Source organism: Lissotriton vulgaris, chromosome 10 (genome assembly GCF_964263255.1).
Source record: "Lissotriton vulgaris chromosome 10, aLisVul1.2, whole genome shotgun sequence".
NCBI classification, from domain to species: Eukaryota; Metazoa; Chordata; class Amphibia; order Caudata; family Salamandridae; genus Lissotriton; species Lissotriton vulgaris.
Genome location: NC_141698.1, coordinates 270,041,272 through 270,060,206, shown reverse-complemented (window position 1 = coordinate 270,060,206; position 18,935 = coordinate 270,041,272). Strand labels below are relative to the sequence as shown.

Sequence of the window (18,935 nt, the reverse complement as noted above, 5' to 3'; positions counted from 1 at the left end):
GAGTCAGGTCATGGGGAATCACCCGGGAAAAAACATCGCTTTGGCCAATAGAGGCCGTCGATCTGTTGGGTGACAACATCATAAACAGCCAGGCACCTGTCAGGGGATTCGTGACACGTGTATCCTCCACAGGAAAACATACCGGTCCGGTCGGAATGAGAAAATCAGGAGCCAGATATTAGAAGGCCACTGTGCCAGTGACTTTCGACCTATGTATACCCCCTAAGTTTCTAGGTGCAGCAACGTCCCGACTGCAAACTCATCATCTGAAACATGTGTGACCTTGCTACTCCACCTATTTAGATTGCTGAAAGGCCGCAGTAGGCCACGTATGCCTGAGTGTTTTATAAACACATTAGACTGTAAATTAGAAGCTCATACTCATGCATAAGAAATTAAGAATATGTATCTGCGTACACAAACACACATATACGTCTATAAATAGCTAATGCTTCCCTCCCATCCTCCCCCTTGCTCCTCCTCCCCTTTCTGCAGTGCTTAGCACACACCCTCCTTTTCTCTGGGAGGAGGAGGAGGTGGGGGGGGGGACAAATCCTGCTGACATCATTCAGCATGACAGAGCTATTCAGGCAGGGCCAGTAGGAGCTCTCTCCATCCCTCGGAGGAGCTGGACCAATGCGGGCGGGACTAAGAAGCTGCACCGCGAGCATCCTCCGGCAGAGCATGCGGCGGGCCTCGCCAGGAGGGACCAGGGCATCCTAGAGGCGCGCGGAGCTTCACGGGCGCAGACAGACCGGCGCGAGCCGCCCGCAGACAAGGACTGGCGTCCCGCGCGGGAGCGCACGAGCCCGCGCGCCCCATGTCCCGCGTGCGCACCCCGTCTTTATTGAGGCGCAGCTCTTCAGCAGGCGTGGGGGCGGTCTGAATGCAGGAGGCATGCCGGGGGAAGCAGTGAAAGACGGCGGGGTCGCCCCCGGGGAGGAGCCAGCCACTCTGGTGGGCGAAGCAGGTGAGTGAATAGATGACAGGGTGTGAGGGGGCAGCGGTGGGACGGAGGGGTATAATCTGAGGCCAGAGTAAAAATTGCCCCCCCACCCCAATATAGTTGTGGGGTGTCTTCTGTGACACAGTTGTGTTGTTTGCTTTTGACTCCGCCCCCTCCTCAATAAAGAAAGAGAAGGGGTATCGTGGGGGTGGCGAGGAAACCCCTTCCCGGGGTTGTCCCCCTCTAGTGGGGGTGGCGAGGAAACCCCTTCCATGGGTTGTTCCTTTCTTGTGGGGGCGCAGGGCTGTAGCTGCGCCGCCGCTCAGACATTTGCCGCAGCGGCAATGTGGTTGGGTGGATGTGGGCGACCTCGTCCTAGATGAGAAGGCCCCCGACCTCCAGACTTCTCACCCCAAAATAGATTCAGTGCATCAAAGAACCAGCTTGCTTGAGGTGGGCTCATCCAATGCATATAAGATAGGGGATAACTATAAGAGGAAGAAGTGACAGTCACAAAACGCATGCAGAGCCCATACGATAAAAAAAATGGAGTGAGACCGGTGCCCTGCTGAATCAAACCCTTCCCCGAACCCGCTGTACTGTTTTTATTTTAATAAACATCTTCTCCCTTTTACTATGTAATGCCCCTGGGACAGTGTTTTAGGGACCCTCGTGTCTTATACCTGCTAATTCGAAGCCTGGCGTGGTGGAACCACATAGTAGAGACGTCGATACTCGATAGATGGGTGAATGTACTGAAAGATACTGATGCACAGATAAAGACAGTGAACAAGGAGACTATGACAAGTGACAAAGAATAACACATAATTACGCAGCCAAGGACACATGCTTATCATGTGTGTCTGTGTCCCTGCCTGCTCCCACGCGTTAAATTGTATTGGTCTTTGCTCCCACTCCATGATTTCCCCTCAGCAGCCCCACCCCTGAAAACGGCACTTACCTTGGTCAACTACTAACAAGCCGGATTCTCACGCACTGGCCCACTCATCCCACGCCACGTGACATTAAAGTCACGCGTTCCTCTATAGTCTATCGGATATCTAAGGCGGATGGGCCACAGTAAAACCACTCCTTTTAAATCCAGGATTAATCACCTGCTCCCACTCTCCAGCTGAGAGCAATAAATTTTTTTTACAACTACCACAATTCACTGGCACTGATGATATCAACTTGCCAATGAAAAGACATTCTCTAACTGGCAAGTTGTTTGGGCTAAAAGCAATATTGCAGAAGAAGGGAATCTCTCGGTCTCTTGATAGATTAAGAGAGGCGACTGGTGTCCTTTTGTTCCGCGCTGATGAAGCAGTGACCCCCTCATCCCACCTCCCTCTTTGGGATTCCCAGTCCCCGTAAGTGACCTCCTCCCCCCTCCTTTTCCACGCGCAGTGTCAACACACTCCCCCCAACAGCCAGTAGACATGGAATGTCCCAAACACAAGGCCCTCCCTCATACGGTCTCCTGCTCTACCAGTGTGTACTTGGTACCACTGGTCGATTGTTTCTGGCACAGGCTTTCCAAGCCTGCGTACCACATACTCAGACACATACCCAGTCCTCCTCGAGCGCGTCCCCTTGTGCCCCCCTTGCTTAGTGGGGCCATTCTGCTGTTTCTGCCAAAGCACATGAAATCGTCTTTTTGTGCCGGTTCCTCACTCCACACCCTCCTTCATGGTCTCCAACTCTACACATGCCACTCCAGTCCCTTTAACATACCACTGGCTGCGCCCTATTTTGAAACTCGCATTAAAAAGAGAGAATGGCCTTAGTGACCAATCACAGCCACGGAGGACAGTTGGAAGGGTTTCTTAAAACACCTACCGAATGGGCAGTCTCCAGTTAATGCACCTGTTGCAGAAATCTGTATATTACATACAGGCCACATGCTAAAATGGCGCTTAAGTTTACATACCTGTGGCAGGTGTAATGAGTACCATGCAGCTGAGCATTCATAACATCTGCCCGAGACAGGGTTTGGACACTATACCAGCTAAGCAACATAAAAATAGCAACAACAAAAACACATTAATTTAATCTTTTACGGAGACAATGTCCAATATCGATCCAGGGAGGTAGAATGTTCACATCCACTAACGTCAGAATTAGGTCTCATTTAGATTAAATAAAACGTCAGAATTAGGTCTCATTTAGATTAATTAAAAATGCCTTCATCGAATGGGTCTGTACTTATAGTCCACTTAGCATGCGAGGGGGTTTCTGGGTAGATGCTTCTTTCCGGTTCCAGGGCGCAGCACGCTCCGCAGTGACGTAGGTCGTTTTCTATTTCTTCAGTTGTTGAGGAACCAGAGGCGAAATTGATGAGTGACGGGGCAGCCTGCACAATGTGACTCTTTTGAAAAAAGCTTGTATTCCTTGTTAAATACAATAGATGTGATGGCGAAATCCGACGGGCCAGAACTGCACAAAACACCCTCGCTGCTATTTTTAGATGAAAGTCACGTTGGTTACATCGCCCATGGCTGGCGACGTGCACTCATGCCGTAGGTCACCCCCGAGGAAGGGGCGGCCTTTGACCTCATTTTCGAGTGAAGGGTCACTGATGACGCCCCGCTCTCTACATCCCAAAAAAGTAGGACCACCACTCAGACTACCCAGGGGGTGTTCACGTTTCCGGGGACGTGCTTGGCAACCTACCGTTAGATAATCCTGAGGTAGTGGAGCGTTAGAGTGATTTGATGGGTATTGCGTGGAAGGCATCATGTCTATGATGATGACATCAGGTGCGATGGCAACTCGCCGTTGCTACAGTAGTTTGGGCAAGGCTACCAGAGAGGCCAAGAACTGAGGCCCAGATTTAGTAGTGCCTGGCATTACTGTTGTAACACAAACCTGACGCAAAGTGTTATGCTGGGATTTACGTTCGATAACTTTATTTCGGCCACAATGGGCCATAAAAGTGCGGATAAAATGCATACATTGAAAAATTAAAATAATAAATACATACTGTGTTTAAAATATACAAATTTACAGAGTAAATATACAATTCTGTAAAGACCTAAAAAGGATTAAACATTGATATCATTATCGAACAAAAGAATCCTACTAAAATACAATAGCACCTATTGATCAATAACTACATTAGTCAGTTTCCTGCGTCTATGCCACATACTGTTCAAGAAACGCGAAACAGCAAAAACGACAGTCGGAAGAGTATCATATTTAAGAACTCTGAGTGCCTGGGCACACTGACGAAAGCCTAAGTTCCTACAAATTGAAATTACCCAGTGCTTTCGTGCAACCTGATATGCTGGACAGAAAAAAAAACGTGTATATCATTTTCCAGGTGGGAATCACAAGCTGGGCAGTTCATACTCTTGTCACTATCCCATTTACTGGTAAACACTCTAAGTGGCAGAGTACCCATTCTGAATTGCATATATAATTTTCTGGCTGCTGCAGGGTATATCAAGTCTAAGAATTCTTCCTTTTAATAATCTGTTTTGACTTGGAGGAACTCGGTAGTCAATCTTCCCCCCGTAGAGCTCGCATGTAGGGATGCTAAATTATAGTTCCTGTAGTGGGAGCGCAGGTCAACTTTAGTTAACACTGTATTGGCAGAATCCCCGCACTCGTGTTTATATGAAGTTTGTACTGGTGAGTTAAATGTATGTTGGTGCTGAATGAGATCTCCCTTCTGGGTCGTGGGAGTCAAATAACAGAATATGGTAGCGTTATTCCTGCAGGGAACGACGTCCTCATAGAGCACTCAGAAAATAATGTTCATTAATGTTCAGTTCTTTTCAATAAAGTTTTATTCAAAAGTTTCGTTTTGTTGATAAATCATACTTTCTTCAACGTTATAATCATTTTAACAAATCAAACAATCGAACGCCCAATGCAGTTCGGGCAATGTGCCCTTCTTCAGGGGCATAGTATTCTGTTGAGGACAAAAACACAACTGTGATGCAATCGTCAAAGCAACAGTATCAAACAAACATTTTTTAATCATGTCTCTCACTTGAAGTGCCTTATCTCCCTTCATAGTGCAATATATACAATTCAAAACTCAATTTTTGTGGACCCGAGAATCATTTAAGCCTGTGAATTGATAGTGAAAAGTATGTTTAGTGAGTAAAACCAGTCTTATGGCAAAATTAGCTGGATCAAAATCCTACCAAACAATTCATGGAAATACTGGTAAATCTCATTGACAAAACTGTAGAATTGGGGGTTATCGGACAGAAAGAAAAACAATATCTCATCAAAATCAATCCATCCATACCTTACATATATATGCTAACCAAGGTGCATAAACACCCAACGCACCCACCATGTAGACCCATCGTCTCAACAGTAAACTCTATTCTCGATTGGACGGTACATTGACAAACACTTACAACCATTAGTACAATCCATGACAACCTACATAAAGGATACTACGCACTTTTTCACCATCTTGGAAAACCACAAATCTGAGTTCACTAATGACATGCTTCTGTGCACAATCGATGTACAAGCTCTATATACGTCAATCCCCCATAATTTCAATATCAATATCAACTATTTGATGTGCCAGCATGGAGGATGCCCTGGTAAGGAATTGGTCAACAGTACCTGTAAACGACCCGCCTGGGATCGACTTTCTCCCTTTTCCCACCTTAGAGGACGCCATTGTAAGGGGTTTTATTACAACAGTGAATACTTAAAGCAAATGAAATAATCCCACTAGCGGGAAAACCAGTCGGTAAAAGCAAACCAGATATCTTTAAACTGACCTTGACTTTCCTTAGACTGCAGGCGAAAGAAAGTGGCCCGCCCCGTGCGCCCGCGCGCGTCCCGCGGAGTGGGTATAAGAGTCAGTTACATACAAATGATGGGAGGGGCCATTGAGCCTCAGGTGTCAGAGGCACAGGGCTGCTGGGACACGTAGTCCTCGCGGGGGTCTTGCGGCGGTGAGGGTTTGGAAATCTCCCTCTGTTGCGCCCAGAATCCCAGCCTCGATGTCCTCACTGCAAGCAGGTTGGACAGTTGAGGGAGCAAAACGGCAGCAACAACCCACGGTGAGATCCTCCTGACGATGCGGCAACCGCGAAGCGGGTGAGGCGAGATGTTAAGACCCCAGCAGCGCTAATGAGCCTCAGGTGTCAGCGGCACAGGGCTGCTAGGACACTTAGTCCTCGCGGGGGTCTTGCGGCGGTGAGGGTTTGGCAATCTCCCTCTTTTGCGCCCAGAATCCCAGCCTCGATGTCCTCACTGGAAGCAGGTTGGGCAGTTGAGGGAGCAAAACGGAAGCAACAACCCACGGTGAGATCCTCCTGACGAGGCCTGGGATTTACTATCCAACGTGAATGTGGATTTACATTGGATAGTTTCACAAAGTACCACAAAGTTGTGCGGTGAGATGCTTCGTATTACTTTGCGTCAAGGTGGTGTTCCATGGGTGCTGCATAGGTGTTCCTATGCAACCACCTATGGGTTTTGACATGATTCCATATCTGCAAACAGTCGTAGACAGAGATTTGCGCCACAATCTCCCGCCTCCTTGAGGCAGGTATAAAGAGGAAAAATGTTTTATTTCTCCTCCATTGCATGCATACCACATTGTACAGCACGCATTCAAAGCAGGAAAAGTGATAATGGATAGTTTTTGTACTGGAAGGATCCCCTTTCAGTACGAAAACTATTCCTTACAGAATGCTCCCATCCAGGAGCGACCCGTGCAGGTAAGAGTGGTGGGGCGGGGTGGGGAGACTCAACAGACGACGACGAGGGAATATGAATTATTTAGTTAGTTTTCCCTTGTTTTCGTCTGTCGAGTCCCCCCCACCCCTACCCCGCCTCACCGCTCTTACCTGCACCGGTCGCTCCTGCTCACATCCCCGCACTCTGGTGAAAGGGTGTGTGTGCTGGCGCCTGGCTGTCTAAAGTGCGCCAGCGCCGGGAGAGAAAAACAGTGCTGCAGCTTAGTAGACATGGCACTGCTCTGTTCTCTCTCTTTCTCACAACACAGCACAACAAGTTAAGCTGCTTTTCCTCATTGCATGAATTTTTCTTAAATTTTGGCCCAAATGGGCATTTAGACTGCAATACGGTGCGCAAGAAGGCTGACGTCCACAACAGCAGTGTGGGTTCCTCACACCTACCCAGTGCGAGATTCTCACACAGTCTACTGTTCATGGCTCCCGACAGCCCACCAGCGCCAGAACACAAGTGTGAGCTTTTCACATGCTCCACAGCCGACGTCCATGCAGGTAAGAGCTGTGGGCCAAGTTGGGGCGGGGGTGGGGGGGAGGAATTGACAGACGACCACGAGGGAAAATTAAATAAATAAATTACTTTTCCGTTGTTGTCGTCAAAATCCCCCCAAACTGGTCCTACCACTCTTACCTGCATGGGCAGCGGCTGATGCTCCATAAGTTCTAGCTCCACCCGGGTCAGATTGGGTTCACAGTTAGGCCCTGGCACTCTAAAAGAATTGGCCTACAATTAGAAATAATTCGTATTTTTTTTGTAGCTTTATATAGTGTGAACTTGATACAAAGGCATTGCAGCAATTACCATGAGCACCAGCTACATTGCACAAGATCACATTCATTTTTATTTTAGGTAGATTAAGGGATTTGCTCTGAATCAGTGGATGTCGAGATGTGGCCAGAACTCGAACATACTTCCCCAGTTCCAATGTCAACTGCTCTGAGATCATAACATTACATCCTATGTTTCTTTTTCCTATGGGAAAGGTGACCTCACAGTGAGGTTTATGAAAACACTCCCCCCACCCCTCCACCAAGGCCTAAAAGACACTGGGACCGAGGTGACAACACAGGGCCCCAACAAGGCCACTTCTCTCACTAACCCCTCCCCATTCCCTTATAGACTTAACGCATAACCTGGCAGGTGCTCAAGAAAAGCACCAGTTGATGCTGCTGCTCCAGGTGGGCTTAGCTGAGAACACCCCCAGCACCCCTCTCCTCCCGCCCACGAGGCCCCTGCATATTCCAACCCTCCCCATGCCTGCCATGTCCTGAAAGTGATGGCCCGGGGGGCGGGGGAATGACACTGCTTCTAGACCAGCTGGCCACACGAGGCAGGGGGCCCAGGTGAGAATGCCCAAAGGGCCACAACTACATCTGGCTCCAGCCTCAGTTTGACAGCATGGCAGGGGAGTGCCATGATGCTGACAACATTTCACAGTGGCTTAGCGGGGACCAGGGAAGATAATAAGTTTCCATTGGCCGATTTACAGAGGCCCTAAAACCAGCTCACAGATGACCCTGAGGCACCAGCCCATCACCCAATGCCCGACTGCCCACATTCCCAATCCAACCAGGCTCCACCCACTGTTCTCCAAATCCATCTTCATGCACTGCCTCTTAAGGTGCCAGATGTTCAAATTAACCATCAGTGCCAGGTCCTCATTGTGACTACTCGTGCCAGCTTCTTGCACTGTCCATGACTGCAAACTACTCAGGCTCAACACCAGTGCCAACTTCTGGCATTGTCCATTATCACAACATGTGCATCCTGGCACAAGTGCCAGCATCTCACACTGCCCACATTTGCCAGCTCCACTCTCTACCATCAGCATTGCCCAGTAGTACCAGAGTATTGTAACAGAATATAGAGTATGAAATATCGTTCTACAAAAAATATTGCAGCCATAATCTCGACTAACACAATATAATCAAGGCAGGTATATTTAAGTATGTACTGTTCTACTATTCTAAACTCCACGTGTGTACCCTGGTAATCTATACATTTTCAAAGTAGGTAGATGTGGAATTAAGAAAAATAAATCTATGCTTAACTTCACAATATTGAGGCAGCCGTTATTCTGGCTATATTTTTGTTTGACAATTTTTTTCCTCGCAATATTTTGGCATATAACCCTAATTCTAGATCCTCTCACTACTCACCCATGTCCGCCATTACACTGCCTACCCATGCCTCCTTCTGACACTGACAATGCCCATAACACATGAGAGCTTCTCCTAGTGTCCACCAGTGCCAGCTGCTCATGTTGTCCCTCAGCATCAGCTTCTCACATTGTCCATCAGTGTGAGATCTCACACTGCCCACTAGCGCCCACTCTTCACAATGCCCAATTGTGCCAGATCCTCACACTGCCCACAACTGAAGCTGGCCCGCTGTCACAGTCGGCCACTACTTCCACTATAGGAATTTGTGTTTGACCAGATGGTCACTGGATCTGTCCCCGGTCCACTCAACCGTTCATCCTTCTGAGGGTCATAACATGAGTTCCATTCAGTTGGGTAACAATAAACCCCACAACCAACTACCCCCTTGCTCTCATTGTTCCCCCAGAATAACAGGTTTAGTATTCTAGACTTAGTGGACCAAATGGCCCCCACCGCCAGTAGCCAGTGAACTAGGCCCCCAAATAGTGAGAATAGGGAGCCATGATGACGCTAATCCCCTCTGTGCCCCTACCATTATTCAACAAGAGGATGTGGGGAGCAGGGAGTCTACTGGGGCTAATGTGGGGCAGAGTATGGGGAGGGACTACCCGGCTGTAGATTTTGATGCTCTATCGCCCGAGATGCAGGAGGCTGTATTTTTCTCTGTTGCCGAGCTGCCAATGGGTGAAGCAATAGAAACAAACGCAGGTGATTGAGAGGCCGATGTGCCCTAGTGAGGCAGTATCTGGTGAATATGGCCCAGTGGGAGATTCAGGCCCAACTAGTCCTGGGGCTAAGGATGGTAGTATTAAAGTCCTGTCCTGAAATTTGGCAGGGATGAGAAATAAATCATCTATGCCTGAGTGGGGCCTCTTTATAGAAAATCATGACATCTGCCTGATGCAGGAGACGTGGGCGCTGGCAGAGACCGCGAGGGTTGGTTTTGCCACCTTTGATATCCTGGCCACAGCCAGGGGTAGGGGGAGACCCTCGGGTGGCCTGTCGATTTGGGTGGGTACACACTTGGGTGCTAAGGCAGTCCATATTCTAACCAACTCATTTGATGTTCAATGTGTTCTTCTAGCACTCCCTGACTCCACTCAGGTTGCCCTACTTAATATTTATTCTAGGCCTACGCAGGGTGGGCAGGAATCTGGTACCATTGATATATTAGGGCAGTTTATTCCTTCCCTTGACACCGCAATAGCCCTATTAGTTGGAGGAAATTTTAACTGCCAGTTCGAACCTCTTGCCAGTCCAGACATGGGTGAACTAGATGATGAGGATCAGTACTGGCGCATTCATGAGCCGCGGATAGCCCCTGTGAGCCTGGACTCCGCTAGTTCTCCAAATCAAATCATTATCCCTTACAGCGTCTCTGCGGGCGTGTAATGGGAGGGTGAAACCAGATAGACCGGGCTTATCCACCTTCAACAGATTAGGGCAAAACTTCAACATTGATTACATATTGGTTGAAGCCAGACATTGGGACAGGGTTCTGAATTTTAAGGTCCACCCGCGGAGCGATAGTGACCACAATGCCCTGGTTCTGACACTGAAACCAGAGAGTTTTGGTTTGTCTAGCCCGGCCCCTGAGCCTAATTCTGCTCAACCGCCTTTCCTGCTTTCTAACAATAGGCGGCAAATTAAGTGGTCCAAATTTCAGGACTCTCCGACTAAACTTGCAGGAATATATCAGCTGGCACTACCGCAGCTGATAGAAATGGGGGAGGTGGGACAAAAGGTTCCTGACCGAGAGGCTCGGATTAGGACTGTAGAAATCCACAAGCAGTTGATTGCTAAACTATCGGACGTGTTCTACCCTTGTGGAAGAACAAAGGTTTCCCCAGCCCAAACTCACCCCTGGTATGACGCATCCTGTCGGAAAGCAAAAAAAGACCTGTTAATCGCAATAAAAGATAAGAATAGAATTAGTATAAAGCAGTGTCGGCTCAGGTATAAGCAGGTTGTCAACAGGGAAAAGAAAAACTGGGAGGTGAACAGATGGGAAGAACTAAGATTAGCACTCCTGATTAAAAACTCCAAGTCATTCTGGGCCATTGTTAGTACCGGAACGCGTGGGGGTGGACCACCTCCCATAGCAAATATAGCACCTGTAGTTTGGGAAGCCCATTTTGGGGCACTATATGCTAACCCTGCTGAAGAGTTATCTTTGTCCCCTACCCTTGGACCCCCCCATGAGCATAGATTGGAGGGGCTGACGGTTCCTGTGATGGGAGATGTGGAAGAGGTTTCCCCGCTCCTTACCCTAGGACCCCTCCATGAGCATCGATTGGTGGGGCCCTTGGATATTGAGCGGGGCAAGGGGATAGTGGCCCCCCTGTGTAAGTATCATTTGGGTGGGCCCCTGGACATTACGCTTACGGAGGTTGAGACCGCAATAGCCAAACTTATACCTAACAAGGCCCCAGGCTTGGATAAGCTTCCTGGGGATTTATTCTGAGCACAACCTAAAATCTGGGCACCATATTTGGCTGTTTTATTTAATGCAATACTCAAGGGGAATGACCCGCCAGATACCTGGCTTGGAGCAGAGATTGTCCCTATCCATAAAAAAGGCTGTCCGCTAACCCCGTCTAATTATAGGCCCATCAGCTTGATAGACACCACACAAAAGCTAATGGGCAGGATCATCTTAGACAGAATCCAGGGGCGGATAGAGGAAAATGAGATTTTGACTATATTCCAAGCTGGGTTTAGGATGTGCATTTCCACAATAGACCAAATTTTTAGGCTGCAGGTACTATTTTGGAAAACGGTGTGTGTGGAGGGTGGCAGCCTCTACCTCATTTTTGTGGACCTGCGGGCCGCATTTGATTTAGTACAGAGGGAAAAGTTGTGGGGCGTATTGCTAGGTAGGGGCCTACCCACATATATGTTGGACATTTTGAATAGACTCCACACGAATAACTACGCTCAAGTGTGGGAGGCACGGGGAACTGTCGGCTTGTTTCCCTGTGAAGAAGAGGGTACGCCAGGGGTGTGTCCTGGCCCCAACCTTATTCTGTCTTCATATAAATGGGCTAGTAGATCATCTGCTGAGAGTAAAAGACAATGATGCCCCAAGGCTGGTGACCGGGCGAGTGCCCGCTTTGATGTTTGCAGATGACACTTTGTTGTTGTCCAAAACATCAACGGGCATTCAGCGCACCCTGGACGGCTTCGCAGCTTTCTGCACACTGAGCGGGCTAGAGATAAACTTGGATAAGACCAAGTTTATGATCTTCAATCCCCCTAAACAAACTCGCCCTAACCCCCTTTTAAATGGTACGTATTTGGAAAGAGTAAAGACTTTTGAGTACTTGGGTATTACCGTAACGGAAAACTATGATCGGGGTCCTCAGACAGCAAAGGTGGCCCTTAGTCTATCCCAAGTGGTGGGGGGAATCAGTAAAGTGCATAGAACTTTGGATTTTAAGCCTGCTGCACCGGTCGTAGAAATTTATAAACTCCAGGCCAGAGCGGATTCTATGTACGGAGCAGAATTATGGGGACACAAACGTATAACCAGTCTCGCGAGGGTAGAACATGCCTTTATGAGGAATTTACTGGGCCTACCAACGAGCACACCACTTATTCCCCTGCGTATGGACTTGAGGTTAGAACCTATAGTGGAGGCAGCAGCAGCACAGCCGCTGATGTATTGGAAGAGGCTTTTGTCCGTGCCTGAATTAGTTTCCTACAAAGAAGAATTCACAGAGGTGTGGGCCGCTTTAAAAACCAAGAACATTCCGTGGCTTCTACACATTAGGGCACTCTGTGGGCAAACTGGTTTACCTGAGCTATGGGAGAACCCTGTAGATAGTTGCCCTGGGATAACCAAAGCTGAGCTGCTGCGCTATGCTAGGAACCAGAACTTAATATCTCTCCAGAGACGCACCACTCTGGGAAGATTGACGGTGGAGTTCCTTCAAATAAAAATTTAACCCAGAATGGAGGATTTTTTGGACTTAATTTATCCTTCCCTTACAAGGAAACTTTACATGCAGCTTAGGATTGGCAGCCTTACGCTTAGGGCATTTACATGTAAATGGGCTAATGCAGAGAATATCGTATGCCCGGCATGTAATTACAAGCAAGAAGATGTATGCCATGTTCTGTTTTTTTGCCCAGCCTACCAGACAATAAGGAAATGTTGGTTGATTCCACTCTGTAGGAACTTAGGTTTTAGCCAATGTGCCCAAGCCTCTAGGGTTCTAAGATATGATACCCATCCTCCCATCGTCTTTGCTGCATCACGGTTTTTGTTTGGTATGTGGCGTAGATGGAGAAGTTTTCTATAATATCTGTGTTTATCTATTAATTGTACTGTATAGTGTGATAACTATCAAGTTTAATCCAATTTTAGGCTTAAGTTTTATTGTATATGTAATTTATTGTTTTAATATTCTGTGCTTTTATGTACTTATTTTATTTGCATTTTTATGGTCTGTGTTGACCGAAATAAAGTTATCAAAGCAAAGTTATTTGATGCAGAGAAACCTCAGGGTGAATGTGTGATCTTGATCACATGTTATGTTGTTAGCATGCATTATAAAAGTGCAGCTCAGTTTCCCTATATTTTATTTAGGGGAAGCAGCGCTGCCACACCTAAAGGCCAGCTTTGCGTTAAGGAGCTCTTTTTGTTGTCCATCCCTAAAACTGTGCGATTGGCTGACTTATGTTAAAAGGGCAGGAAACGTGTTGACAGCAGCAGGGTCTGGCTAGTGAAAACCAGGACAGATAGTCTCCGAGCCAATTTAGGATCACTCCTGGCACATTTGTGCAGTCATATTCTACCGACTGCATGAATGTAGTATTGTTGGATCAGGTTTTACAGTGTGTTAACCAGCCAGCACTTCTGGATATATGTATGTAAACATGTATGTGATATTTCTATAGCATAAACCTAACTAAAAGGCAGCAGATGATTGTACCAGTTCGAAGGCAAACATACAGTTATGGGGTGTTTGGTGGGATCGCTGGGTTCCGGGAGTGAAAGCAGACTGAAACGTAGTGGTTAGATATTGTTCTTTGAAAAGGCGTCTTTAGCTATTTCCTACATTTAAGCTCAGGTGGGACGGTCCTGGTGGTTACAGGGACATTGCTCCAGATCCTAGGTCCATCAAAGGAGGAGGCCTGTTCACTTGTTTTCTCTTATTTACATTTCTTTACTGCCAGTCTGATGGTGTCCTGGCTACTGGTGTGCAGAGGGTGACCTTTTCAGGCAGATAGGCAAGGGTGCTGTTTGAGATGGCTATGTATGTATGTTTATAGTATTCCTATAGTGGGAACCTAACCTAAAGGCAATGGCGGCTGGTAGGGAACGAGGGTAGCGAGACGGGGTGTTGAAAAATATAAAATAAAAACTCACTTACCAATTTCGCCACCTCTCCTCTGTCTCCGCTTTGCTTCTCTTCCTGACTCCAGTCCAGAAGAAGCTGCAGGAAGTACCCATGCACACAGGCTCCCATGACCCTGGTGGGAAATATGCAAAGTGTGCATGACTGTTTGGCCAGGCCAAGACGGCAGGCCTATGTGAGCACAAACCACTCCCCCTCCCTGAGCCAGTAGCCCCACCCTCCCTAACCCAGCCCTACAGTAGCGAAAAATAAAATGATAATAAAGTTGTTATTATCATTTTATTTTTCCTTTTTCACAGCTCTATGAGCAGTGGGGCGAAGTTCTTCCGCCTTAGCGGAGGATCCACTGAGCACTGCACATGTTTCACACTTTGTGCCAAGGAGGCACATCAAGGCCTACCTGGGAACGGTATGATGGACTATTTCCCTCAGCCGATACCTCTAAAAGCCCCTCACCGCAGCCTGCTCCCATCGCTTGCCCGAGCCCAGTAGTGTCCTAAGTAAAGTAAGACCAGGGCAGTTTAATTCATATCAGATTTTCTGGATAACAACTGAATATTTAAACGTATCTTTATATGGAAATCCAGAAAATCTGCCACAGATCCAGCCCATCTGCTCTTAAGTTGGACTCCACTGCCCTAAAAGGTCTACAGCTTAACCCCTGATTCCTCAGTACTGGCTTTAGGGTGTTCTCTCTCAGATAAAAAAACAAAACATTTGCAATGCAACAGGTCTCGCATTTACGCGAGTTTTAGCTATTGGCATTGCAAATGACAATGCCTTTTATTTATGTTTTAGTTTTTGAAACATAAATAAAACGCATTGTCATTACAATAGCTTAACCTTGCCTAAATGCAAGACCTGTTGCATTGCAAATGCTTCTGATTGTTTTACTTTTGTTCTTGAAGCTGTCAAATGTCAAATCCCAGAAGTCTTTGCAATAGGCGCTCAAAATAAATAGAGCCCAAATGCAGTCTTTTTTTCAGCGCAGAACGTAAAAGGAATATTTGAGTTGGTAATCTGGGCGGACACCAGCAGCACTGCCTCTATTTCTAGCGCCAAAGGAACTGGCGCTCTCGGCTTCTAATGTGGCGTTTAATGACTGTTGGAACTGGCCCTTCTTGCAGGGTCATCCCCAAACTTTTTGCTTTTCCTCCCTTATTTTTCCTGACCCGTGGCTGTTGGCAATAGGACTCTGCGCACTTTACCACTGCTGATCAGTGCTAAAGTGCATATGCTCTCTGTGTAAATTGTTATTCTGATTGGATATACATGTTTGGCATATTTGTATCACCATGAAGTCCCTAGTAAAGTGCGCCGGGTGTGCCAGGGCTGGTGATGACAAATGCTACTAGTGGGCCTGCAGCACAGATTGTGCCACCCACATGAGTAGCTCTAAAATGGTGTCTCAGGCCTGCCACTGCAGTGCCTATGGGCAGTTTAGAAACTGCCATGTCCTTCTGGTCAGTGTCCCCACCGACCAGGCCTAACCCTTCCCTTTTTGTGCACCTCAGTCACCCCTATGGAAGGCCCAAGGTACCCCCCTGGGCAGGGTGCAGTGTATGTGAAAGGTAGAGCATGGCCTGTTTGTGTATTGACTGTCTGGTTTGAGAGTGACAGGGGCTGGGGATTCCCCCAGAGGCTGGCCGAGTCAGCCCTAGGCTGAATAACTGCATTTGCAACTGGAGTGGTGGGAGGAGTTAGCACCTGGGCCTGAATAGGGCTGTGCCTGCCTTCCACAATGCTGGCTCCACCTCCTGCTGGGCGGCTGACGACCCTGCCCCTCACTCTGAAAGGAAAGAAGAAGCCAGCAAAACAAAGTACTCAGGAAACACCCAGAACTGGTTCTGACCGGGCTCAGGGCCCACTTGCACAGAGAGAACAAATACTTTAGGGGTATAAGTATAGGACCCCTGACAACAGAAAATTAGATCATCCTGGAATCAAGAAGGAACCTCTGCCAAGGAGAAAGCTGACTCTGAAGAAGGAAGACTGTCCTGCTGTTGCTCTGCTGGACTGACCTGCTGTTGCTTTGCTGCCAAGGAGAGGGGAAGGACTTTGCTGTGATGCTGTGTCCCCTGTCTTGCATTGCCTCTGGTTAGCCTAGACTGCTCGTGCCAAGCTACCTAGAGGGTGAGCAGGGGTTATCTCAGAGTGTTATCTCCTTGCCCTGACTAGAAGCAAGGGTCCTTATTTGGACAGTGGTACCTACCTCTGCCAACTAGAGACCCCCAGTTCTAACAATGACCCAGCTGGGGTGGGCGCCAGCTTTAATGTTTCTAGAAATCTGTTGATTTCTGAGAAAGACCAGGGAGCTTGTTCTACTCCAGGAGGCAGAAATTCTTAACAAAGTGAGACATCAGTCAGTCAGCTAAGGCGGCCTCCCACCTCCAAAAAGATACCCCCATCTCTGGACTCCCCAGGACACTCAGGATGCTCTACGGTGCCCTAGTCTAGGCAAGACTCTGCCAGACTGGAGCAGAGTGGGCAAAGAAGAAAGCACCCTGAAGGCCTCGCACATGCCCACGCCTCTTGTACCAACTCTACATTAGAGGCAGGAGTGGAGGTGTGAGGTGGGAGGGTGTTGACGCAGACCACCTAGCGGCCACAGCAGGCACATCTCGAAAGGGGAAGGCTGTCCCAGAAGGAAGGCGAGAGGGGGTAGAGCCGCCCTGTGGTGCTCTCTTCGCCACAGCCTCCTCCTTAATCAAATGGATGCATCGATTATTCTGCTGATTGGCCCATGCATTATAGTGTGCATGACTGTTTGGCCAGGCCAAGACGGCAGGCCTATGTGTGCACAAACCACTCCCCCTCCCTGAGCCAGTAGCCCCACCCTCCCTAACCCAGCCCTACAGTAGCGAAAAATAAAATGATAATAAAGTTGTTATTATCATTTTATTTTTCCTTTTTCACAGCTCTATGAGCAGTGGGGCGAAGTTCTTCCGCCTTAGCGGAGGATCCACTGAGCACTGCACATGTTTCGCACTTTGTGCCAAGGAGGCACATCAAGGCCTACCTGGGAACGGTATGATGGACTATTTCCCTCAGCCGATACCTCTAAAAGCCCCTCACCGCAGCCTGCTCCCATCGCTTGCCCGAGCCCAGTAGTGTCCTAAGTAAAGTAAGACCAGGGCAGTTTAATTCATATCAGATTTTCTGGATAACAACTGAATATTTAAACGTATCTTTATATGGAAATCCAGAAAATCTGCCACAGATCCAGCCCATCTGCTCTTAGGTTGGACTCCACTGCCCTAAAAGGTCTACAGCTTAACCCCTGATTCCTCAGTACTGGCTTTAGGGTGTTCTCTCTCAGATAAAAAAACAAAACATTTGCAATGCAACAGGTCTCGCATTTACGCGAGTTTTAGCTATTGGCATTGCAAATGACAATGCCTTTTATTTATGTTTTAGTTTTTGAAACATAAATAAAACGCATTGTCATTACAATAGCTTAACCTTGCCTAAATGCAAGACCTGTTGCATTGCAAATGCTTCTGATTGTTTTACTTTTGTTCTTGAAGCTGTCAAATGTCAAATCCCAGAAGTCTTTGCAATAGGCGCTCAAAATAAATAGAGCCCAAATGCAGTCTTTTTTTCAGCGCAGAACGTAAAAGGAATATTTGAGTTGGTAATCTGGGCGGACACCAGCAGCACTGCCTCTATTTCTAGCGCCAAAGGAACTGGCGCTCTCGGCTTCTAATGTGGCGTTTAATGACTGTTGGAACTGGCCCTTCTTGCAGGGTCATCCCCAAACTTTTTGCTTTTCCTCCCTTATTTTTCCTGACCCGTGGCTGTTGGCAATAGGACTCTGCGCACTTTACCACTGCTGATCAGTGCTAAAGTGCATATGCTCTCTGTGTAAATTGTTATTCTGATTGGATATACATGTTTGGCATATTTGTATCACCATGAAGTCCCTAGTAAAGTGCGCCGGGTGTGCCAGGGCTGGTGATGACAAATGCTACTAGTGGGCCTGCAGCACAGATTGTGCCACCCACATGAGTAGCTCTAAAATGGTGTCTCAGGCCTGCCACTGCAGTGCCTATGGGCAGTTTAGAAACTGCCATGTCCTTCTGGTCAGTGTCCCCACCGACCAGGCCTAACCCTTCCCTTTTTGTGCACCTCAGTCACCCCTATGGAAGGCCCAAGGTACCCCCCTGGGCAGGGTGCAGTGTATGTGAAAGGTAGAGCATGGCCTGTTTGTGTATTGACTGTCTGGTTTGAGAGTGACAGGGGCTGGGGATTCCCCCGGAGGCTGGCCGAGTCAGCCCTAGGCTGAATAACTGCATTTGCAACTGGAGTGGTGGGAGGAGTTAGCACCTGGGCCTGAATAGGGCTGTGCCTGCCTTCCACAATGCTGGCTCCACCTCCTGCTGGGCGGCTGACGACCCTGCCCCTCACTCTGAAAGGAAAGAAGAAGCCAGCAAAACAAAGTACTCAGGAAACACCCAGAACTGGTTCTGACCGGGCTCAGGGCCCACTTGCACAGAGAGAACAAATACTTTAGGGGTATAAGTATAGGACCCCTGACAACAGAAAATTAGATCATCCTGGAATCAAGAAGGAACCTCTGCCAAGGAGAAAGCTGACTCTGAAGAAGGAAGACTGTCCTGCTGTTGCTCTGCTGGACTGACCTGCTGTTGCTTTGCTGCCAAGGAGAGGGGAAGGACTTTGCTGTGATGCTGTGTCCCCTGTCTTGCATTGCCTCTGGTTAGCCTAGAC

At 47.9% G+C, this 18,935-nt stretch overlaps 1 protein-coding gene across 1 annotated transcript in view; it reads left to right on the top strand.

Moving 5' to 3' along the window:
* Positions 1 to 638: 638 nt before the first annotated feature.
* The window catches only part of LOC147685106 (uncharacterized), a 359,065-nt gene continuing 340,768 nt past the window's right edge, over positions 639 to 18,935 (top strand). Inside the window, exon 1 of the mRNA XM_086940991.1 lies at positions 639 to 970. Coding sequence (XP_086797117.1) covers positions 898 to 970 — 73 coding nt within the window. The 5' untranslated portion in view covers positions 639 to 897. The remainder of the gene's footprint in view (positions 971 to 18,935) is intronic.